The 26,208-nt window shown below is 39.9% G+C and overlaps 1 protein-coding gene across 1 annotated transcript in view; it reads right to left on the bottom strand.

Moving 5' to 3' along the window:
- Window positions 1-26,208, bottom strand: part of HIVEP2 (HIVEP zinc finger 2) — a 202,602-nt gene that overhangs the window by 17,457 nt on the left and 158,937 nt on the right. Inside the window, exons 3-6 of the mRNA XM_027056752.2 lie at window positions 14,855-14,949; window positions 7,802-7,846; window positions 1,246-6,797; window positions 104-258 (exon numbers count right to left, since the gene is read on the bottom strand). Coding sequence (XP_026912553.2) covers window positions 104-258; window positions 1,246-6,414 — 5,324 coding nt within the window. The 5' untranslated portion in view covers window positions 6,415-6,797; window positions 7,802-7,846; window positions 14,855-14,949. The remainder of the gene's footprint in view (window positions 1-103; window positions 259-1,245; window positions 6,798-7,801; window positions 7,847-14,854; window positions 14,950-26,208) is intronic.

Below are 26,208 nucleotides of genomic sequence, written 5' to 3'. Positions count from 1 at the left end.
TTATACCCAACCAGAGTAGGTACTATTTTTTCCCGTGCATACATTCGTGACCATTTGCTCTGACTTATAACTGAATATTTTACACATGCACATATTTCCTTACCCTCCTTCAAAGATTTTAATTCGGATTGGCTCCGTTTGTTTGGATCCAATATCTTTATCTCCATGAATATCTCCCTTCCCTCTTTCCTTTAAGATATTTCCAACTAGTTTCCTTTCTAGTTTGCTGCCAAATAAAAAGGATGCATCAGGTTTCATCTGTAGGAAAAAAGAGAGAATCATTTCATACGCTTTCTCTAAAACACAGGAGCAGCCCACATACCCGCTCTCCTCTGATCTCTGAAAATTAGCCTAAATTCCATGTTAAAAGGCCATGGCCTGGCTACATAAAACAAGGGACACTAAGGATAAAATCAGAGAAATACAGTTTCTACAGAATTATTCAACATTTTGTTAAAAAAAAAAAGAATATTCCTCTGTTGGCACTTAATCTATGCAACGCTAATAAAAACAGAAAACATATTCTATATTCTGAAGTAACAAAACATTATCAGTTAAGGAAATATTTTCAAAAACTGAAGGGAAATGGTAACTGAATTAAGTAAAAACTATTTTTAAATCCTCTATTTGCTTCATTAATAATTTAGGAAAAATTCCAAAGTGCCCCTATTAGTATTTTTGCAATTTGACATGTAAGGTATTAATTGTTCATGTAGGAACAAACCAGATAATCACTTGGAAAAAATGAGTTTTGAGGGAAAAATAGAGACAATAAATTTTAGTAAAAAGTACTGTCACTGGAAATAAGCCCTCTGAAGTTTGCAAAGCTCAGTTCTGACACCCATCCGCCTCCTTCCTGATCTTTCCACTCAGTGTCCATTCCTACATTCACAATGTTCTATGTCCTATGTCCACATGTCACAATCCCATGAATCCTTCATATCAAAAGAGAATATGACCGGCTAGGTCACTAACACAGGCCAGAAGAGAGAAGAACCCAAAGGAATCAATTCCAGTGGTAGAATTCCATGGCAGCTGGCCGAAAGAGGGACTCCCCCCAAAACATAGTGCACACCTGGCCACTGGCTTTTTCTCTTACTGAGAAAGGGAGATCAGTGTCACAGAGGGTTCCCTCAGCTCTGACCTTCATTTCCCTTGTATGTTTTAGACCTTCTGTCCTTCACTATGTATTCTACTCAACAATCAAATCCACACTACGGTGCTTTTGGAAATGGTATTCATTACCTGAGCAAACTGCTTCCATGCACTTGATGATGTAAGCTTGCCAGTTCCAGGTCTGTGCATAGCAGCCAGAGTATAAATTTCTGCAGTGATTTTTTGCTTGGACCTCAGAAGAGCCAGAGTGGTCTTGGTGTTCAATCCTGATGGGTTTGGGTTACAGGAACTAATGCACCATGAAGCATAAACTGAGGATTTGAAGGTGGCCTGTTGTACGTAATTGGGTTTTGTATAATTCAAGAAGCACCAACTCACAGTAGTTGTTGTCCGCAGACTGGGGAACTGAAGAATCTGCTGGAAATCTGCCACGTCCGTGAAAAGAAGAGTTGAGTTTGCCATCTTCCTGCTTGGGCCAGAGGCCATGTGCACCAGCATGCCGACAGGCAGCTTCTGGCCCCTTCCGTGCTCTTCAAGCTGACCGTCTCCGGGGGGCAATGAGGAACTCTGTGGGCTCATGCTCATATCAGATGCCGTCTCATCAATATCTAATTCATCTGAGGACTCTCTGCTTTCAGAAGGCCCGCTGGACTTCTGGCCTAGAGGAGGTGCCCTGGAGTTGGGCGGGAACGGCTCCCTCATGGACAGGCTGGCAGACGGATGGTCTTGAGATGAGGAAGGGGGCAGTGAAGAGAAGGAAGATGACCCCGACTGCAAGCCATCCTTTGGCTCAGAAGCACAACCTTGTCGAACCAGCTGGGGTTTCTGTGGGCGGGACAGATCCTTCTTGATGTCTGAGCTGGTTAGCTCCACAGCACTGAGCTCCTCAACAATCTGTCCATACATCTTTTCTTCCTTGACCCTTTTCTGCTGCTTCGTTTCCATGAAGAGCTCCAAGCTGCTGGCTGGAGAAAGCATCCGCTTGCTACCCCCCAGGGTGGCCACGCTGTCCGAGGTGGAAGGTAAACATAAGGGGATTGAGGATTCTAAGCCAAGGGGTAAGGTCTGAGGTACTTTCCAAATGGGGTATTTTTCTAAGCCTGCGTGCTGCCCCAACACCTGGGCAATGTTGAATCCGATCCCTTGCATGGCCGCGTTGGTCACCAGTGTTCTTTGGGTAGTATTCTCGTCCACTTTGCATATGACAATTGCAGGACTGTTCTGCCCAAGTATCTGAGAAATGCTCGTGTACATGACACTCCCGTAGGACGGGACATGGGTCTGGATCCTGACAGGAACCACTGTTCCCGGTAAGGACTGTAAAGGCCCAGCGTTTGCGGAGGCAAAATCTTCTTGAAGAACCTGTTCAGAGGGAGTATCAGGTGACTTGGTGCTCTGGTCTGACGGGAACTTCGGAAGAATGTTCTTTGAGTGTAGCCCTGATGTTCCTGAATAACACGGGTAGGTTTGCTCTTTCGGGTGTGCGTGCTCAGCAGATTTCTTTCCAACGTGCTCTGCAACATGCTCTAAGGGACAGCTAGGATGGATTTCTGCCTGGAAAGAAGGCTTGCCGTAGCTCTTCTGAGGGTGTTGCACAAAGGGATGTGGGAAATGTGCCTGCCACCAGGGAGGCTGCTGAGCTGGTAAATGAACCATACAGACGGTAGGATACTGAAACTGAAACAAGGCATTCTGGATTGGAGAAAACGGAATAGTCTCTTGATGTGGAAACAAATGTGGCTGTTCAGACAAGTGCTTGCTTGCAATATAGGATGTCGGTTGTATCAGGGGATTTCTCAGGGATTCCTGACTGTCCATGTGCATGATCTGTTGCTGGGCCAGGTGGAGCGGACCTGAGCTCAGCTGGGCACAAGGACCCACAATCTGCTTCCCAGGGTCCTCTGCCTGGAGGGGAGGCAGCACGGAGGTGGGGGCAGGGTGCCACGCGGCCCTCAGGCCCGCGTGCAGGTGCTCCATGTGCTCCTGCTTTACACCCAGATCTGCACCAGCCTCCCCCTGGGCGATCTCCGGAGAGCCACTGAAGGAAGCCTGCCGCACCAGAAAGCATTTCTTCCTCTCCCGCGACGGGGATAACGTGGCGGCCGATGCCCCTGCCGCCGGAGCGTGGGACAGATTCCCGTAATCAAACGATTTGCTCCGGATTTCCGGAACTTCTGTTGGGTGGGGGCAAGGCATCTGCTCGGACGAGCAGCGCCGCATCTCTTTTTGGTGGTGGTGGCCCGGGACAGACAAGGAGTACGACCCAGCAGGGACGGTCAGAAACTCTGAATGCTTCCCAAACTCATCTGGCTTAGGAGGTGCAGGGAGCTTAATGGCATCCTCTCTTTCGAAAGACATTGAAAAACTGGAGCTGTGGGACAAGTTGCTTTCCTGACTGGGGCTGCGGGAGAGGCCCGTGCCTGTGGATTCAAAGCTGGATTCCCCTGAAGAGTGCTCCATGTCTGCAAGTCGCAAACGCTTCTTTTTGGGTGGCAGCTTCTCGGCTGGGAGCTGGGAAAGGGTCTCGCTTCTCTGGGGCCACTGAAATTCCTCCACGGGCTTTTCCGGCTCTTTACTCTGGGAGTCTTTCTCCTTGTCTGGTTTATCTGGCTCCTCCGTCACTCGAATCTCAGGAACCTGAATGTTGTGCTGGCGAACCAGCCTGGGCTGCGCGTGGTAGGGCTGCTGCTGGGCCTGCTGGGAAGGGGATGGCTTCCCCCCGCTGTCAGCACCGTCGGCAGGTGGAGCCCACTCTGGACTCACCGGGGCTTCTGAAACCTCGCTGTCACAGGTCTCGGAAGGTGAAGAGGCCTTGTCCTGTGCGCTAGCCATCAGTTCAGCTGACTCAGACCGTTCAAATGAATTGGGGCGGCTCAGCGAGTTTGTGTGCTGAATAACAGAAATCACATTTCCAGGAGGTTTCCTGCCCGCCAGGTCTGAAATCTTATCTGCCTCGGTGGCTGAGGGTGACTCCTCGGACCCAAGAGATGGACTTCCAGATTGGAGTTGGGGTCGACACGGGTCAAAGCGCTCCGAGTGACCATGGGAAGGGTTCTCATGTCCCGCCATGACAAATCCACCTCTTACGCCTTCCTGCATCGGCACTTTGGGGTCGTAATCCGAAGTCATTATGCCCACGGGAGTGCTCATGATGCTGCTGCAGATCATGGGGGTGTCCTCCTCATCTCCCACACTCTTCTCTTTCCGGCGTTTTCTATTTTCACAAGTAGTTCCAAACATGGTTGGCACTCCCTGCAATGGCACCGAGGGATCCATGAAATACTCACCCCCATGTTTTAAAGAGCTTAAGCAGGAAATGTCCCTGTAGCTTGGCTTTGGTGTTTCAGAGTCTTCCCACTTCTTGTAGGGTTTCCGGCAGACATCGTAGTCATACCCCATGCGGTCCACAGAAATCAATTTCTTTTCCTTCAAGGATAAGCCTGTGACACTCTTGGACATCCTGCCATGGTGTTCTGCCTCTATGTGCCCCTCCTGTACTGAGGGCAGCTCAAATGCAGCCTGTCTCCTTAACATGCGCTGAGGGGGTATCCCCACCGTCCCCGGATAGAACACATCATCGGAGCCGCTCATCCTTTCATCAAATGAGTGACTTCCTCTCAAAGAAGGAGGAATGCTAAGATTAGTTGCTGAAGAAGTTGGCATCGAGTTGCTTCTAATAAGGGGTGAAGAGTCCACAGGAGCTTCTAAGAGAATTGGGCTGCTGCCTTGGAAATTTGCAGGAAACAGCTTTCCTTCGTTCCTGACGGATGACGGAATAGTCTGGGATTGTCTGGATTCACTGTTGAATTTCGTGGATTTCAGCATGCTTGCTTGACTGGGGTCGATCTCTCCCTTGCTTGGGATCAGCTGTGATGCAGGATCTTCAAACATCTTGACATCTAACCTGGTGTTTACGTGAGGTAATGATTCCATCATGCCCTTCCTACCCATTGTGGCACGCTCCTGACTTGCGGTTGTAACACTGAGTGTATTTCTGGGACTAAGCCGACAGTATTTTCCGAAGATGATTTCTTCATAAGACTTTGCATTTGTGTTTGGAGGGCTTATTTGCTGCTCCGCACTTTCTGAGCGAGAGAAGTAACCGGAGTCAGTGCTTCCTTTACTGTGCGGGCTCAGAAGGTTGAGAGATGGCTCAGAATCTTGTCCTTTTTTCTCTGACAGTCTTAGTGCAAGTTTCTGTTTAACTGTGTGAGAATCATCAGGCTTAGTATTTAGTGACGGATTCGGTAGCATATCAGAGCCTATATACTGAGAGCTTTCGTTAGGTAAAGGGATCCCACTTTTGGGGATAATCAAAATCGGCACTTTCATCGGACCTCCCAGTGATTCTTCCAGGGACCCATGATAGCCACCTCGGCTGGCAATATCCAACGGGATCGGTGGGCCGGGACTCATTTTCTCAGAAGCCTCAACAAATAAAGAGCTCTCCTCGTCCGTGTCTGTACTCTGCTCACCGTCTGAATGTATTTCTGCTTCTACGTCAATAAAACCAGCCTCTAGGTCCAATTTAGATACAGCTGACTCTGTGAAAGGGACTAATCCTGCCTTAATTGCATGGGCATGTGACTTCCTGTGCTTATACAAATTGCTCTTTGTCTTGAAAGAGAAACCACAAGGTATACATGGATATGGCCGCTCCCCAGTATGGGACCTGATGTGTTTTTTCAGTACGCTTGGTTTGGCACACGCCCTGCTGCAGTAGGGGCAAATGTATTTGCCGGGCTTTTTGGGTTTGTGCTCTTTCTTGTGAGCATCTTCGGACTGTTCGATACTTTTCTGAGAGTATTGGCTATAAGCAGGGTTCAGGCTTGAAATCTTTTTTCTGGGGTAACCACCACTGTGGCCATGTATAGGAAAAGAAAATAAGTCCTCGGAGGCAACGGACGGCAAAGGGCCAGGGAAAAGCCACGGAGGGCCTTCGAGGCTCTGATGTGGCTTGCTGCTGTGCATGACCCCCTGTGGCAATGAGTGCTGAGGGAAAGAGAGTGAATGTTGGCATGAGTAAGGGCTCGGACGAGGCGGTGGGTATTGCTTCTCTGTGACATGCTGTGCCACGTCGCTAGGTGAGGCCAGTTTCCCAGAACCAAAGAGTTGTGCGGACGCTGTGTCTCCGATTTGCTCAGGATCTATTTGTGGTTGCCGCTGTCCTTCTTGACTGCCAAAAGTGCTCATCTTAATAACAGCTGATTGTTCCTGTCTCCATCTACCTGATGCTGTATCAGTTTCTCCAGACCTTGAGGTAGCTTTTTGTCCTAGAGCTGTGTCCCCAGTGTCCATTTTGTTACAAGGTCTTAAGTGCTAGTTCACTTGAAAGCCATGCAGACTCATGGAGTGTCTTCAAAGCTGTGCTTTTCAAAGCTTGTTAGCTTCCATGGTCCAGGGTGTCTGCAAACTGGCCGAGTGCTCCTTCTCTTTGGAACCTGCCACACCCACCCCGTAGTCTTATGAGCATGAGATGGTAACGGCCTTGGACCAGGGCTATAACACAGTTCTCTCCATTGTAGAAATGTCCATCCAAAAGCTAAGTGCAAATCTGTGAAGATTTCTTATGGCATTTGAAGATTTTCAACTAGCATGAAATTGGGATGAATAGTCTGGGAGCACTTTTGCCCATCAACTAGAGCAAAGTTCAATTGCCAGTTTCACTAAGAGAAAACGATCTGAAAGAAAAAGAAACACAAAGAGATTGTCATAACAGTTATCAAGTTAGAAACCAAAACCAATCCTAAATAGCCAGGCTGACCCTGGATAAATTGAAAATGATTTTTTTATGCTCCAAGGATACTTTTTTTTTTTTTAATTTTTTTTTCAACGTTTATTTATTTTTGGGACAGAGAGAGACAGAGCATGAACGGGGGAGGGGCAGAGAGAGAGGGAGACACAGAATCAGAAACAGGCTCCAGGCTCTGAGCCATCAGCCCAGAGCCTGACGCGGGGCTCGAACTCACGGACTGCGAGATAGTGACCTGGCTGAAGTCGGACGCTTTACCGACTGCACCACCCAGGCGCCCCCAAGGATACTTTTTATAGCTGTTACCTTAGTTCCACAATTAAAGGATATTAATGTCAAACATGGCATTAAGTCATAAGCTAGATTTCTTCAATGCTCTAATTTTGGTCATCCTTTTAAATACTCCTTAATTTTGGTTAGAAAAGTATTTAAAAGAAAGCTTTTGATAGATATTATTTATAAAATCATAAAATTTTTAAAAGCCTTCATTAAAATAAATTTAGAGCTATTTCTGACCAAGTTGTATGACGTGCCTGCTTAAGTGTACTACAGATTTCTCTATATGGACATATTTTATAGACAAATATATATATATATATATAGGTATAAATATATTTTATATGCAAAATAAAACATACATATGAAACATATGTAAATATTAAATATATTTTAAATATTATATTAAATATGTTACATATATATTTAATATTTAAATATAGAATATATTTTACATACTTCCATATTTATATTAACATACAATACAGATATATTTTAAAACAGTGATTAGGAGAGCTAGGCTAAAGCCATAAGAATCAAAGATTGTCCCAGAACTTTGGCAAAGGTGGTAAAGTGAATCCAAATAAACTATTATAAAGCCTTCATAATATAAAAAACAAAACATATTTTTGGACAGTTTAAAAATGTAATGACTACCTGAATGGTTTAGCATTCTCATGGACATGATTGTCTTGATGCTTCCTGGGTAGAAAATAAAGGCAGTTAGGAAAAACTGTTTCATTAAACCACAACACAGCTGTACATAGATGTCAAATTAAAGTTCATATATATAGAGCTCACAATGCTATGTACCCTAAGAGAAGATTAATAAGTGACTGCTTTGTAATGTGTCCAAAAACAGAAAAAATTATAAAAGCTTTAGAGTGATATTTTCTAATATATAAGATTATTATATCAAAACATCATTTTTTTGACACAATTAGCCTGGTTCTGATCCCTTAGATATTAAAAAGTTGAGAATAGTAGGGTTTTTTATTGAACCTATAGGTTTGCACATTTAAATTTACATCACAACAAAGAAAGGAGTCCTCCGGATGGCTGTGAATAGCGCAGGGAAACTTGACAACTTGGAAACAATTAGATCTTAACTGAATACTCATCTTCCATAAGCAAATGGCCAGAGGATTCTGAGTACTTCAGTGCTCAACTGTGTCAGCTATGATGAAAGTTGAGATGTTTCCTTGAGAGGCAACATGAAGGTGCTTATCAAAGTAAGAAAGCACATACCCTTTGGCCCGGAAATTCCATTGCTGCAAATTTATCGTTACGGATGTACCTGCACAAGTGCACAAAGATATGTGTACAAGGACTGCTTAAGTAAGTTATGACTCCATCATAAAACTCAGCCATTTAAAAAGATAAAGCACAGCAGTACGTGCTGATATAGGAACTCATCCAGAAGATAGTAATATCGGATGTTGAAAAGCAAAAAACAAAAAACAAAACCACACCACCCCCCGCTAAAAAACAAAAAAAACTCATTGCATTTAATAATCCCATGTGTGTAAAAGAGAAACAGGTGATAAACAGAGCATTTCTGCAGGGATGCCGAACAGCTTTTAACTCCAGTTAAATTAAATTGCAGAAGTAGAATCAGGGAGTCAAAAGAAGGGGCAGGAAAGAAATTTCTACTTTTCACCGTATGACTTTTGGTGATTTTTCTTTCTGTACCGGTCTAACTTCTATGTCCAATTTGCCCCCTAAAACAGACTGCTGCTGTGATGGTGGTGATGGCAGGTGCACTTAGGAAAGGGAAAGAACATGGCAATTCCCACGGGAATGAAAAGACTTTTGGGTGAGAAATCAGCAGCCCCCATATATTTGTAGCAAGACATCAAAAGTTCCTTCTGCTAAGAGCCACAAATTTATAATGCAGTAGCTGAAAAACTAAACAACAAGCATTAACTTCGGTTTGCTGGCAAATTTTACTATTGGATTGGATTTTCCCTGCACAGTGATCTTCCTATGCATCCCTTTATAGGTAATAAGAAAAAAACCGAGGGGCGCCTGAGTGGCTCAGTCGGTTAAGCGTCCAACTTCGACTCTGGTCATGATCTCCAGGTTCGTGAGTTAGAGCTTGGTGCTGACAGCTGAGAGCCTGGAACCCACTTCAGATTCTGTGTCTCCCTCTCTGTCTGCCCCTGCCCTGCTCGCACTCTCTTTCTCTCTCTCAAAGATAATAAACATTATGAAAAAAATTAAAAAAAAAAAAGAACAGAAAAAAACTGAGGGGCGCCTGGGTGGCTCAGTTAAGGGTCTGACTCTTAATTTCGGCTCAGGTCATGATCTCATGGTTTGTGAGATGAAACTGCCATGTAGGACTTCCTGCTGTCACCTGAGCCTGTTTGAGATTCTATCTCTCTCCCTCTCTCCCTGCCCCTCCCCCACTCAGGCACGTGCTCACTGTCTCAAAATACATAAATAAACTTAAAAAAAAAAAGACAAAAGCTGAATGAGAAGTGAGGCCCTTATAATAGTGTAATGCAAATTAACTTTGGTCAGTTACAGCAAGCATGCTAACAAGAAGAATGTGCAGTGTCAAACCCAAATTGACTGAATTTTTGTTTAACTAACTAAATGTTTAAGGTTCATGTAGACACAACTGCTGTCAGACTTGTAAAGGTGAATAGCACCCTCTAAAATGGGAGTAAAGTGTATTTTCAATTCAAGACAGGAATATTTTGCATCTTTCCTTAACTAGGAGTCAGAGCTTGAACTGAATATTTTTTTCTTTTTTTTTAAATCTTTTTTTAAAAGAGAGAGAGAGAGAGAGCGCGTGCATGCACACAAGTGGGGGAGGGGCAGAGAGACAGGGAGACAGAATCTGAAGCAGGAACCAGGGTCCAAGCTGTCAGCACAGAGCCTGATGCGGGGCTCGAACCCACAAACCATGAGATCATGACCTGAGCCAAAGTGGACGCTTAACCAACTGAGCCCCCCAGGAGTCCCTGAACTGAATAATTTCTAAGTTGTTTTTCATATTTTGCCACGGTGTTGACCTGTGATTGCAGATCCATTGTTAGGAATAACAATGATAATGCTTGTTGTTTATTGTGTACTTACTATATTGTGCCTGGTACATAGCTTCATATATGTTAACTAATTTGATCTTCATGACTCCCCTTTGCAGTATGTATTATACCTGTTTTACAGTAGAGTATGATCCTAAGGGAGGTTGATGGTTCAGAACCAGAATGAAACCCAGCTTTGGCTCACCCCCAAGCCTAAAAGGTCTCACTTCTCCCATCCACTTCTGTCAGTCAGTTTATCATAACTTAAAATACTGCATCTTCAACAATACTTTCTTCTAAATATTGTCACTTGACTTCAATATTTCCCATGCTTAAAATTTTCATGGTCCTGGAAGAATATATGAGTTCTGCATGGCTGGAGTATAGAAAGTGGCCTCAAAAATGCCACTTCCTTGGGGTGCCTGGGTGGCTCAGTCGGTTGAGCTTCTGACTTCGGCTCAGGTCATGATCTTGTGGTCTGTGAGTTCAAACCCCGCATCAGGCTCTGTGCTGACAGCTCAGAGCCTGGAGCCTGCTTTGGATTCTGTGTCCCTCTCTCTCTGCCCATCCCCCATTCATGCTCTGTCTCTCTGTCTCTGAAATAAATAAACATTAAAAAAAAATTCTTTCTAAATCCCACTTCCTAGAAATCACACAAATCCATAATTTAAATAAGGTACACAATCTTATATTAAAGTACTAACATAAGTACTTATGTTAAAGTATTAAGAACAGTATTGTAAGGACAACTCCTTGTTAGAACATGATAAACTATCATGACAAACAATTGTTTTATTTTGTTCCTTAGAAAGCATTACATTTTAAGAAAGTAAGAACCTGACAAGTGAAAATGAGGCCTATGTTCACTTCCCATTCATTGGTTTACACAGAATATATAATTTTGCTTAAACCACGAACTTTAAGTTAAATAATTACATAAAATTTTGTGAAAAACAAGACTGGAATAATATATTTAGTAATTAAATAGATTATAATGTTTTCATTTAGCAATGAGGTAATATGTTTGTAAATCAGGCAGATTTAATTTCTGCGGTTTATAATAATAAATTATAACCATTACACCCTAAACAACATATGTACAATTCTTATTCACTAAGAACGTATCCTTAAAAAAAGAGATGCACCAAACTAGATTCTTACAAAGGCAATAACATTTTGCTGTTAAAGAATGGACCAGAAGAGAGGTGCCTGGGTGGCTCAGTCGGTTAAGCGCCTGACTCCAGCTCAGGTCATGATCTCGTGGTTCGTGGGTTCAAGCCCCGCGCCAGTCTCTGTGCTGACAGCTCTGAGCCTGGAGCCTGATTCAGATTCAGTGTCTCCCTCTCTCTCTGCCCCTCCCCCACTCATGCTCTGTCTCTCTCTCTCTCTCTCTCTCCCTCAAAAATGAATAAACATTAAAAAAAAAATTTTTTTTAAAGAATGGACCAAAAGATGAAGAAAAGTTACATACGTAAGATTTAAAAGCTGATATTTAATGGCCAGAACAAAAATCATCTAGGACATTTAGTTAACTGTGGGATTTAAATTTCAGAAAAAGAGCCTAATCAGAGAAAGGCAGATCTACTGTTTTATTTAAAACCTCAATTTTGCTGATATTCACATAGGATCATCTTATATTCTAATAGCATTTATTATCTGGACAATTTTTTAAATTCAAAACTTTGATCCCAGTAAAAAAAAATACATTGACTCAATTATGCAAATAGCTTCTTTCAGGAAAACTTCTTTTTAAACTTCTAAGACAAGCCTACCTAAGCTGTCCTACCATTTTATCATGAAACTGGATGATCGCTTGAGCCACACTTTCTCCTCCTGGTCATACAGGAAAAGCTCCTCTGTCTGTGTCTGAGCTAGAAGTCCCAGGATCCCAGTACTGCGGATCGATCCCTCTGGTCTCCCTCTGGTCTCTGGGCTGGACCTCTGAACTTTTTGCTTCAGTGAAAAGCTTAAGAATATCACGAGGGAATTGGAAATTATTCCTACTTTCACGTGAAACTTTTACATCAGATTTTAAACATGTTTGAGAATATAGTATTTCTCTTCAACACCAGCCTTGGAGAGGCTTCAACTAACTGCTATCCATAAAATCACTTTCCTTTTGCAATTTCTGAGGCATATGGAGAAAAACAGAAGAGAGAAAACATGAGTGCTGGGTCTTTTGAGGAATATACTGATCGTATTCTTTAACCATTAAAAAAAAATGTGGACATTTCCCGTTAATCTCTTGTCCACACCTGCTTTATCTTGGAAATGGAAAAAAATCCGCAGTGTAAATTGGGTTCACCCTAGATCTTTTACTGGGCATAACATGTTTGTCTCTTTAAAACCAAACAGGCTTGGGGGGTGTTCAAAAGTCTCTTTACTGCTTTCCTCAGCTTACAATCAGGGAGAAGAAATTCACTTTTAAAATCTTAAGGCTTTCAAAATTGAATCCAAGATGTGACAAAGACATTCGTCTTTTTTTGTTGGGTGATCCTTTTACGGAGCAATCTAAGTCTACCAACAACGGCAAATGCCTAAGCTTGCATTTTATTGTTTAAATGCTAAGTAATAGGGAAATAGTTTCTTTGGGCTATTTTAGTTTCGTAATTTTATTACAACCCATCAAATGCACCCTCATACAAAAATCAGCAGCTTTAGTTGCATTTTCCCAATATAGATCTACTTGGTGCTATAAAATCCACAGTAACGTGGTTAATTATACTACATTACTTCTTTATCACCGCATAGATACATTTCATTTTTCATATTCCCTAACTATATGTTAAAAGTATGAATTTCCAGTTTTCCCAATCGATTGATATGTTTCAAAATGTAATATTAGAGCAATCCTCCTATGGAAAACAAAAAACAAAAAAACAAAAAAAACAAACCCAGTCGGTTATTTCATTCTGTGAGATTTCTTTTTATGGTAACCAAACCCACGCAGAGTCATTTTTGGCACCCATTGCCAACAAAGGAGAGATATTCCAAACGCGATTTCACATTCACATTTAAAATTTTCCCAATGTCTTTGAGTGCTGCGAAAGGAGTGAGCTATTTTGTTGGAGGATAGGACTCTGGGGTTTCCTGTGGATAGTGCCCCAGCCCGTAGGAGTCTTTGAGGCAGTCAAGACAGGCATTGTCTGGCAGCTTAAGCACATTTTTCAGAGGGGGACAGTGTTGAAAAAGATATTATCCTCCGCATGGCTATTCCATGGAAAAGCTGCCATTTCTCTAAAAGTGTGCCCTCTCCTTTGGCTACTCTTCACAGTCCCACTCAAATAAATTTGGCACCCAGTTAAATAATTTCCTCAGACAGGCCTTGAAAGCAAAGGCACAGCAACAGCCTCCCGTATAGACCTCAACAGAGGTCTCTTCAGGATAACAGCTGGGTGGGATTGGCAGGAAGGCAAGCTTGCTCTGTAGATGAATAAAGGCTTACAGTATCCACGGTTGTCAATCTGGGATCTTTTGCTTAGGAAAACACTATCTTACAAAAAAGCTTTACCTCAGGAAATTAATCATTACTTGAGTGGTGGCAAAAGTCAAGAGAGCATTAAATAATAACATCCTAAATAATAACGGTATAACACGACTGGTAACAAACACGGCCTCTCTACTTCTAAAATTTTAATAGTAAGACATTTAGAAAAATTAAAATGGTTATTTGGCCCTTTTTTGAGAATTGGGGGGTATTATGCTTATAAACAAACATATACATCTTCAAATAGTGATTACTGAATTACATTTTAGAGACCATTTCCATCTATTTGCTTTTAAAATGCCAGAGATCAATTACCAAATATTTTAAGAAATACACAAGTGTCTCAGAGCACAGTGATGGTCCCACAGATCGCTACCACACAGGACTGGATAAGGGAAAGAAGGATCTACAAAAAAGCCATGGCCATTGCCAGAGTCCAGCTGAATACAGACTTATTTCCACAGGATGATTAAAAAAAGGCACCATCCTGAGAGCCAAATTCATTATAAATGCTTCTTTTATTAGTAAAAATCCCCATAACAACCTTAGTTTTCCCTAAAATAAGCAAGTTGTCAATATGAGCAGGGTACTGTATATTATATAAAACCCTGCCAAGCAATCCAGAGAACTTTTGGAGAAAAGTAAAAATATTTTGATGATCACCCTCTAACTTGACATACATTAAAATCCAATTTGATATTTAAGACCTAATGGAAAACTGAACTGGATTTTTTCCACACTGGCTACACTGAGGGCATGATTGCAGATATTTGCATAGTTTGCATATTTAGTCAAGGTTTTTTTAACTTATTTTGACTGTAGCCCACTACTTTCAATATTTTGTTCTAAAGTTTTTTTGCAATTTTTTTTCACAGTCGTGATTTTGTTTTCCCCATTACACAGCCAAAGTAATTAGGGTTCCCTAAGTAGAATTTAATATGAAAATAAACTTTGCAAGAAAGAAATGCTCTTAAATGCAGCTATCTCAATTAAGAGAATTGTAATTAAAACTGGTTTGGAAAACAAGACAAAACCTTCACAACACTTTTCTCTCTAAATGGCATGTATACACTGTTTCCTCCCAGATTTAATGACATAGTTGGCTTACATATGGGTACAAAGTAGGCCAAAATTGCCTTTCAAGTTCAATGCAAAAACAATGGAATAAAATAATAAGTTTTAGTTATTAACCTGTTATCCACATATCAAAAAACTGTATCACAACCATCTATGTCTTCCACGGTGCCGACTCTCCTCACAGGAACTCATGCATAACTTCTGGAAACCTAAAAGATGAACAAGAAAATTTTTTAAATGATAACACTTGTAGTCAACTTAATAGGCATGCTTATTCTTCATTCACAGAAACTGCTTTCCTTGAGGAAAGAAAATTTGGAAGTGGATCTCTCAAGAAGACATTTTTTTTTTCCCCGAAGAAAACAATTTCCTTTCTTTTAACATAGTTTAACTCTTTTGAACAAGTACTTGTATTAAAAGAGAATTGCTGGGGCGCCTGGGTGGCGCAGTCGGTTAAGCGTCCAGCCAGGTCACGATCTCGCGGTCCGGGAGTTCGAGCCCCGCGTCAGGCTCTGGGCTGATGGCTCGGAGCCTGGAGCCTGTTTCCGATTCTGTGTCTCCCTCTCTCTCTGCCCCTCCCCCGTTCATGCTCTGTCTCTCTCTGTCCCAAAAATAAATAAACGTTGAAAAAAAAAAAAAAAAAAAAAAGAATTGCTGGGGTGCCTGGTGGCTCAGTCAGTCAGTTGAGCGCATGACTTCGACTCAGGTCATGATCTCACGGTTCGTGAGTTCAAGCCCCGCGTCGGACTCTGTGTGGACTGAGCCTGGAGCCTGTTTTGGATTCTGTGTCTCCTTCTCTCTGCTCCTCCCCTGCTCATGCTCTGTCTCTCAAAATAACATTAAAAAAAAATTTAAAGAGGCACCTGGGTGGCTCCGTTGGTTAAGCGTCCGACTTTGGCTCAGGTAATGATCTCATGGCTCCTCATGGCTCCTGAGTTCAAGCCCTACATCAGGCTCTGTGCTGACAGCTCACAGCCTGGAACCTGCTTCGGTTTCTGCATCTCTCTCTCTCTCTCTCTTCCCCTACCCCACTTGTGCTGTCTGTCTCTCTCTCTCAAAAATGAATAAACATTGAACACAATTAAAAAAAAAGAATTGTCTATACCAACAAAAGTAGAGGCAATCAGGAAAATAATGGTAGAGTTATAACTTAAAATATTGGAACTAGAAATTATGCCATGACAGTGCCTGACACAGTTCTGCCTTAAAGCTGAGATTCTCAGGAAACTTCTTTTGGTGCATCAGCTGCTAAACTCCACAGGATGAAGTCTCAGATAACCTCATAGCGAATTCTTCTCTATAGTTTATTTCAGCAATGTTATGTTCTGTGCTAAAATTAATTTCTGAAATAGGAAGCCAAAACCAACCAAAGTAAAATCCTGAGACTTAACAAGAAATAAAGAAAGGGACTTTCTCATACTTAGAATTAATATTTACCCAGCTCTGATCCAAAGAAATGCATGGAAAGTCAGTCAAACTACTTGCTCCAAATAGAGTAATCAATGAACCATCTTAAGAGGGTTTATCTCCCAGTACACAAGGCCCACATAAAAATATTGTGACACTATCCTTAGATGGTTATTGTATATTTGTTCATTTTTAAAAATATTGCTTTTTCTTCCAGACAAATTACTGCCTCATAGGAAGGACTGCAGATTCAAGACACGGCAAAATGTGCCTAAACCCAGTCCCACTTCATGGGAGCATTCAAAGTGCTTAAAGGAAGTAGTTTGCTTTAACTTCCCTGTCCCCCTTTCCACATCACTGCTGTAGCACTTTAGGACACCCTGCGCACTTTGAGAGACATGAATCATTATAAGCAAGCAGGCCCACTTGGTTCCTCAAAAGACACAAAAGGTACAAAAATAGCTTCTGCAATTGAAGCAAGGACGTCGTCAGCAGCCAGATGAATGTGGGTGGTCAGATAAAATTCTGTTACTGCAAAGGACAAATTATTAAGCACATGCTAGATTTATTTTCATTTTTAAACCATGTTCTTCTTGCCTCAAATCAACCATTTGCTGGTAACTTAAAATGACACCTGACAAGCTCTACTACTCTCAAAATTGAAAGCTTCATCAAAGCCAAAGAGCATGATTGATTAAGCACTGAAAAAAAAAAAAAAATAAAAGACATATATAGTCTATAAGACATACAACAAAAGACATAATCTATAAGACATGTAAATTCTATATATTTTTAACAAATCAAATAGCACCTCTGGGGGGAAAAAGTTAAACAAATCAAATAGCTAATAGTTATTAAACAATAGTTAAACAAATCAAAAAAAAGTTAAATCAAATAGCACCTCTGGGGGAAAAAAAGTAACACTATACTTTGGCATTATGACCTAATGTAAAGAAAAGCATGGCATCCCTCAGGGAAAAAAATTAATAAATCACTGAAGTATTTTGCACCCTGAGCAAAATTCACCCACGACATAAATGGGCCAAGAGTCTACAGATATAGCTATTTATAGGGAACAATAACTTGCAGCATTTGGTGACTACCTATGATTGGCAATCTGAGTCACCGAACTAACAGGTAAGAAGGGAGAAGGAGAAAGTAACCCTCAGAAGGCCAGCACTGACACCCAGCCCTTCCAACGGAGTTTCAACTATAGACAGGCACCCACCCGTTCCCAATCCCAGAAATCATCGTTCTTGCCAACAGCTTTCACAGGCAAAATGGAGCACAAGCATATCTCTCAGACAAGCTGTGATAGGGCGATGACTCTGCTCTTCCAGTGTTAACCTTCCAGAACTATGGCTACTGGAAATAGGAAACCCTTATCTCATGCCATGTGCATACATCTGGAATTTTAGATTACCGAAGATCCCTCTTTTCATTCAATAAGAAGATTCAAAATTTCTCTTTGTCTCATGACTTAAAATCCATGACCCCTTAAATGTTTGGTTTTCCCTGGGAGAACCAAAAATCAATGGCAATGATATTGCGTTTATATTTTACCTTACAGAAACTTCCAGTTAATTAGTGTGATTCTAAAGCAAAGAGCTGGATGATATTAACGTGAAAGATACGAAACTAACTTCGATGATTTTACACAAATAATGTTGTTGCAAATTAGACGCAGTAATGGGGGCGCCTGGGTGGCTCAGAAGGTTAACTGTCCAACTTTGGCTCAGGTCATGATCTCGCGGTTTGTGACTTTGAGCCCCGTGTCAGGCTCTGTGCTGACAGCTTGGAGCCGGGAGCCTTCTCAGATTCTGTGTCTTTCTCTCTCTCTGCCCCTCCCCCACTTGTGCTCTGTCTCTCTCTATCAAAAATAAATTTTTAAAAATGTAAAAAATAAAATAAAATAAAATTTAGATGCAGTGATGGCCTCCACAAGGGAGGCAGTTACTACTATTAAAATAAAGACACGAAGATAACCATCTCAGGAAATTATTTTTCCATTATTTTTCCATTAATTTTCAGTGAGTTTTTGTGCCTCAGTGTACTTATCAAAATATAAGAAAAATCTTTCCTCAAATAGCTCTGGAGAATGTGGTATGACACCTTATGTTTCTGTTTCCGAGCAATCAAGAGTTCACACAGTATACTCTTAAACAATGGAATAAATGAAGAGAGATTTTCATTTCTTTAACTTTACTTTTAGGTTATTCGAGTCACCAGAAATCATCAAGCAGTGAAACCTTAATATTTAATAAAGTTAACAATTTTATTTCAGGAAATAGTGTTAACAGATCTTGTTAAATTTCCTCAAGTCGTTTAAAATATATTCATAAATATGGGGTGAAAATTATCTTTCACTTTACTAACAAAGTACAGACTGATTTTTCTGACACCTGCTGGCTTATAGGAGAGTTCCTTAAAAATATTTTCCAATTCCCCTATCTCTAAGTTGTAACAGACACTTGGAAAATGTGAACATTATCATTTCTATCCCAGTGGTTTCTCAACCTTTCTACTCTTAAAAAAACACCTTAGCATTAGATATTTATTCTTAGTCCCTACAAGCTATTGTCACTAAGCTAAGCAAGGAATACATTGAGCTATGATAATGGACGATAGACAGAAAGATGATAGATAGATGACTAATAGACAGATAATGTTTTAAAATGTCCATTGTTAGATTCTTTATTATTTCAATTTTCTGTTCTTCCAAATTATTCTAAGACAATTTATGGCTTAAAGGTTTAATATGACTTGTAGATGAATCTTGCAAAAGGTTTCATTGGCAAACTTCTTGTGCAAACATAAGTACCTTCCATCATTCTTGATTTTTTTCCTGAGGTTAAACAAATGCACAAGAGATCATAATTTTAGTAGAAGAGCTGATAAAAGAAACCAGTTTCAGTTTCGGTGAGAGTTGTCACAATTAAAAATGATTATTATTCACATCAACTCTATGAAAAAATGGCAAATAGGACTGGAAACAAGATATGATCCTTGTATTATTTCTCATTTAAAAGTAGTGTTTAAATATGACGTGTAAAAGAATGAACACTGCTCTTCACATACTAGAGAAGAGATACTCATATTTAATAGTAGTAGAGGAAATTCCAAAGTGGTGGGTAAAGATGGGAGAAGGGTACTTAAAGAGAAACGCATGTTCAAGATAACACTTTAATTCCTCCCCAGGTTTTGGAAGAGGGGCATCTTTTCCCCACTACAAAAAAATAAGTCTCTGAATGGACGCCTGGTTCCACTTTGGAGTGCCTGGAGTGGCAAGGTAAGAGGTGTGTCTGGAAGGTGGCAGGGAAGGCAGGCACAGATGTGTATTTGTGACGATACCACAAACACACACACACACACACACACACACACACACTTTGATCGGTATGATGACTATAAGCTTAGGTCTTTGGAAAGAGTCTGGATATGAAGGTGATGCTTAGAGCTAGGTTTGGAATGTAAACAGGAAGAAAAAGGGTTTAAAGAGATTCAAACAGGAACGGGAAAAGGTAGTCCTGTTTGGAACATGGGGCAATTCATTACTGGGGCGAGGCAGAGGCTCTGAGAAGTCAAAAAGGTGTGTGTGGGAAAGGAGAATTTCCACAAGAGGAAGTTAGGGCAAACTGAGTCAAATTCGCCGATTTTGTCCTTTCATTTAGCGTTCTGGTTCTAGAAAATGCTTGTAAAAATGAACCCAGAGCTACCTGTGGTCTATTGCTGCTTCTCAGCAGGTAGTTGGCGCTGGAGCAGCGACAAGATACAAGATAAAACACTGTGCAAATTAAAAGGACTAAAAACAACCAAAAAAGTAGGTACACATGAATAAGTGATTGTAACTTAAGTCTTCTTAACTAGGTGTTTTGACCATTTCCTGACACTTTGGGGCATTTATTGATGCTTACTATGTGCCAGAAAATGGGGTAAGTTTACAGAAGACGAAAAGAAAAATGGAAGCTCTCTATTTAAGACTTCAGAGCCTAGCAGGAAGACATTTGTGAACAAATAAGTTCAACAAAATGTTTGGGTGCTTTGTCATAAATATAAACACAGTATAGTGAGACCGTAGAAGAGGGGATTGTCAATCCCATCAAGAGAATTAGGAAAGGTTTAGAGAGGATATGACACTGAGTAAATCTTTAAAGAGAACTATGCATGATAATATACAAAAGCACACAGTTCTCAATGTTAGGTTGGGAGATAAAAACACTTGTCTGAAGAGATAAAAATATAAGCCTCTAGCATTTCAGTTTCTCTCTGGTTGCATATACTTGAAGTGTGGTGAAATGTTAGCTCATGGGGTTGCTTAGGGAGTAAGGTGTCCTAGTTAATACAACCTTATGGTTAGGTAAAGACCACAGAGAAAATAATTTTTGTTTTAACATCTGCTAGTGATTATTTTCCAAAGTACATTAGCCTTCTCCACGAGTTAATTACAGTCTCCTGAACATAATTTAATCTTTCTTTGATGATTCAGTATTGAATAGTGCTCTCTAGTCCGTACTCTGCATCTGGGCTGTGATCATCTGGTATTGGCCATGCAAAATTCTCCCCACATGTGTTCCTAAGCACATGTCACATTTTCCAAGATCACAGTTGCAACAGAGATTTGTTTTCTTGACGACATATTTGACATCAAATAAGACGTATCTAACTAACTTGTTTTAGAAGCAAATCTATAACTCTCCACTTCTATGATCATTAAGTTTTGAGTCCATTCTAAATCATACAGGGAGTGTTAAGTACTGTGAAACGTTTTAGAAAGCATCTACTCCATCAGCCAACTAACAGAAGAAAGAGGTGAAAACTAGAGAATTCAAAAGACCTGCTTAATACAGGTCATAATGATGGCTTTGGGCTATTGTCTTCAAACTTTCAAGTCAATTATTTCCCACTCTCCATACTACTTTCCTCTTATTGAATGTTTACTAATCTTGCCTTATTGCAGAAACTGATTGAAAGGAATGAAAATGGAAGAATAAATAATATTGAACTTAGAATGAGTGAAGACATTTATCATCCCTAATTTCAAACTAATCAGCCAAGGAAACATAAATAACAGTAGCTAAAAACCAATGTTCCCATTGAATTATTAATTTTTACAGAAAATAAATTCAATGAAAAAATTTAACTTTTCCAAAATGAGTAAATGGTTGGCAAATTAGTTGTCAAAAGAATCAATTTCTGGAGCGCCTGGGTGGCTCAGTTGGTTAAGTGGCTGACTTCGGCTCAGGTCATGATCTCGCGGTCCGTGAGTTCGAGCCCCGCGTCGGGCTCTGTGCTGACAGCTCAGAGCCTGGAGCCTGTTTCCGATTCTGTGTCTCCCTCTCTCTGACCCTCCCCCATTCATGCTCTGTCTCCCTCTGTCTCAAAAATAAATAAACATTAAAAAAAATTAAAAAAAAAAAAGAATCAATTTCTACAAGTAGTCCATCATTTAGTATTTAAAAAAATATATAGGGGCGCCTGGGTGGCGCAGTTGGTTAAGCGTCCGACTTCAGCCAGGTCACGATCTCGCGGTCCGTGAGTTCGAGCCCCGCATCGGGCTCTGGGCTGATGGCTCGGAGCCTGGACCCTGGTTCTGATTCTGTGTCTCCCTCTCTCTCTCTGCCCCTCCCCCATTCATGCTTTGTCTCTCTCTGTCCCAAAAATAAATAAAAAACGTTGAAAAAAAAATTTAAAAAAAATATATATATATTTTGAAGTCTCAACTATTTTCCAGCATAAGCTGTTTTCCATTATCAAGCTTCTGATGTTCTTATAATAAAAAAAACTTTTTAAAGTAAATATTTTAAGTCAAATTATGAGATCATCTTCTCTCAAGCAAGGTTAGCTCTCTCACTGACAGCCAATGGAGGTAAGTCCTTTGGTTCATCATACCAAAACTTCACCAAGGAGGTCCATGGTGACATGACAACCCTATGTGCACAATTATTACTTCTCTGGCAGAATGGTGTATGCTGTCTTGTTTTTAAAAAAGGGCAGGGCCAATTAGATGTTTTGTTTAATTAAAAATATTTTTTGGTGCAACTTTAAATGGGACTCCTTTCTTAATTTCTCTTTCTGCCTCTTCATTATTAGTGTATAGAAATGCAATGAATTTCTTTTCTTTTTAGAAATGCAATGAATTTCTCTATATTGATTTTGTATCCTGTGACCTTACTGAATTCATTTATCAATCCTCATAGTTTCTTTGTAGAGTCTTCAGGGTTTTCTATATGCAGTATCATGTCATCTGAAAATTGTGAATTTTACTTCTTTCTTTCCAATTTGGATACCTTTTATTTCTTACCGGGTTTCTTGCACCAAAAAAAAAAAAAAAAAATCTTAGGAATAAATTTAACCAAAGAGGTGAAAGACCTCTACTCTGAAAACTACAAAATACAGATGAAAGAAATTGAAGACAACACAACAAATGGAACGATATTCCATGCTCATGAACAGGAAGAACAAATATTGTTAAAACATCCATACTACCCAAGTCACTTACAGATTTGATGCAATACTTATCAAAATACTAACAGCATTTTTCACAGAACAACAATAAACAATCCTAAAATTTGTATAGTACCCCAAAAGTCCCCAAATACCCAAGGCAATCTTAAAAAAGAAGAACAAAACTGGAGCTATCACAATACCACATTTCAAGATATATTACAAAACTGTAGTAATCAAAACAGTATGGTACTGACACAAAAATAACACATAGATCAAGGAACAGAACAAAGAGCTCAGAAATAAACCCATGATTATATGGTCAATTAATCTTCGACAAAGGAGGCAAGAATATGCAATGAGCAAAAGACAGTTTCTTCAACAAATGGTGTTGGGAAAGTGGAACAGCTACATGCAAAAGAAAGTGGACCACCTTCTCACACCACACACAAAAATAAACTCAAAATGGATTAAAGACCTAAATGCGAGACGTGAAACTATAAAAATCCTAGAAGAGAGCACAGGCAGTAATTTCTCTGACATCAGCCATAGCAACATTTTCCTAGAAATGTCTCCCAAGGCAAGGGAAACAAAAGCAAAAATAAACTATCGGGACTACATCAAAATAAAAAGCATCTGTATAACAAAGGAAACTATGAATAAACTAAAAGACAACCTATGGAATGGGAAAAGGTATTTGCAAATGATATACCCGATAAAAAGTTAGTATCCAAAATATACAAAGAACTAATACAACTCAAAACAAAACAAAACAAAACAAAAACCACAAATAATCCAATTAAATAATAGGCAGAAGACATGAACAGATATTTCTCCAAGGAAGACATCCAGATGGCCAACAGACACCAGGAAAGATGCTCAACATCACTAATCATCAGGGAAATACAAATCAAAAAGACAATGAGACATCACCTCACATCTGTCAAAATGGCTAAAATCAAAACCACAGGAAACAACAAGTGTTGATGAAGATGTGGGGGAAAAGGAACCTTCATGCATTGCTGGTAAAAATGCAAACTGGTGCAGCCTCTGTGGAAAACAGTATGGAAGTTTGTCAAAAAATTAAAAATAGAACTACCATATGATCCAGTGACTCCACAACTAGATATTTACCTAAAGAATATGAAAACACTAATTCGAAAGGATATATGCACCCCTATGTTTAGAACAGCATTATTTACAATAGCCATGCTATGGAAGCAACCCACATGTCCATCAATAGATGAATAGATAAAGAAGATGTGATATATATACAAAATGGACTACTACTCAGCCATAAAAAAAGAATGAAACCTTTCCCATTGCAACCACATGAATGGATCTAGAAGGTATAATGCTACATTAAATAAGTCTGAAAAGGACATAGACCATATAATTTCATTCATATGTGGAATCTAAGAAACCAAACAAATAATCAAAGAAAAAAAGAGACAAACCAAAAAATAGACTATTAACTATAGAGAACAAACTGATGGTTACCAGAGGGGTGGTGGGTGGGGGGATGGGTGAAATACATGAAGGCAATTAAGAATACACTTATCACAATGAGTACAGAGTAATGTATAGAACTATTGGGTCATTATATTGTATGCATGAAACTAATATAATTTCTATGTTAATTATAATTGAATTCAAAGAATTTTTTTTAATTTTCTCAGTTGTGATACTTTTTTATGTTTATATTCCAATTCTTATGTTTCTTCCCCTTCCTTTCAGTTCCCTCTATTCTATTCCTCAATGTTATTATGGTAGGTTCTTGCCAAGCTATTTTAAATATTTACTCTAACTAAATATTTGGAGAATTAAACCAAAGGAGGACTATTTGGCTACTTTACTCTAATAAGAAATATAACAACGAAGTCAAAATTCCAATGTACTGTTTCCTGAAGTTTTATCTTTTACAAAGTGCTTATGTTTATTCTTTGGTTGCTACAGGTGTACATAAATAAGGTAATGATTCCTTCTCAAATTTTCCTTTTACTCCTGGATGTGCCAAGATTAGCATAAAGGCCAACGTTAATTTTGGATTATGTAAATAAAAAGAATGGAGAAAATAAATCACAAAATACTTCTTTCATAAGTATGCATAAAACAAGCTAACCTTCCCTGGAGGAAAATCCATCTCTCACAGTAGAACCCCCTACCCCATGTCAATGGAGATAATACCAAAAGTAATGAATGCACAACTAAAAGCTTGAATTGCATTCCATATCTCATGCTACAACTGATTCTCAGGTGTGTGGAGAAAAAACGTCCTCAGTCTCCCTACATGTGGTCTGCATACAATAGACCTCCCTGAAAAAGAAATTAAGGCAAGGCCTAGTACATAGCGTATAACCTAAATAGATGGGAGCTATCTGCCTCTAATAACTGAGCAGCTGAAATAATCAATTCTATCTCCTCTCTAGAAAATTTTTACAGAGTGAGGAAACTGATCCATGTGTCAATGTAGAGGTGTACAACCTCGGTAAATCCAGAGCACATCTTGACTTAGTACTGTCCCTGGATCAGTGAGGGACATAGACTTCAGAAGTGGACATAATGTTAGCACACAGTAAATATCCTGTATCTCAGTTATTGTCAGAGTTTAAGAAAACATCTGATCAAAAAGGACTTGAACAGCCAAGTAAGACTCAACAGAGGTAAGTAGTTCAAATAGAAGCCATGTTTTACCCAAAGGAAGTAACCAGAAAACCTTAAAAATGACCTATGTTATGTAGTTATTCAGGCACTCCCCTGGCACTTTGATAAACTCTGAATGGCATTCATATTTTCAGCCTCATCTCGGAATATATCATTGCCCACGAAGTTTAAGGTTATAAAAATACTCAAGTTTCAAGCAGGTGTTTCTAATATCCTACTGGGCAAATTCTGTCAGACAATTCCAGAATTCCATCTACAGGCCCTTTCACTCAATCAAATGACATGTTTTTGAAAGCTTTTATATATTAATGAAATGAAATACAGTATCTTCAGAATGTAAATTTCATATTTATTTGAATTTGAATCCAGACATTACTGTTTTATTTACAACACACATGTGTTATTATATAAAATATGTATTTTATAATATATGAAATTTAAATCCATTTGAATGGAATTTACCAAAAAAAATTGAATTAAGAATAATGTCCAAGTGTGGAATTCAAAGATAAGTAAGACAAGACTCCTGCCTTCAAAGAGCTTACTGTCAAGTAGGTGAGAAAACCATATAAACAAGCTATAAAAACAACAGAGGCATAAAACGATATTATGGGAGCACAGAAAAAAAAAGATTGCTTGGGAAAGCTGCATTTAAGAAACATGATCTTAGGCCCTGAAACGCTAGGATTTGGCAAGTAGAGATTAAGAGAAAAGGCATTTAATGTGAACATACCATGCAAGAGAGAAAAGCAAGGGATGTTGAAGAAACAGTGACTGGAATATTCACCGTATGGAGGCAATGGGAGTTCGGGCTGAGAAGGAAAGGTGGTAGCAGATGATAAAAGAGCTTTATTTGGTAGATAATGAGAGCCAACAGAGGTTGTGAGCAGATTGCCACAATCACAGAGACACTTTAGAAAGTTCACACTATAAGCTCATCTTTTTCCATCTCT

The sequence above is a fragment of the Acinonyx jubatus genome, chromosome B2, assembly GCF_027475565.1.
Source record: "Acinonyx jubatus isolate Ajub_Pintada_27869175 chromosome B2, VMU_Ajub_asm_v1.0, whole genome shotgun sequence".
Classification (NCBI taxonomy): Eukaryota; Metazoa; Chordata; class Mammalia; order Carnivora; family Felidae; genus Acinonyx; species Acinonyx jubatus.
Note: the sequence above shows the minus strand (reverse complement) of the source record. Positions and strands in the feature narration are given on the sequence as shown.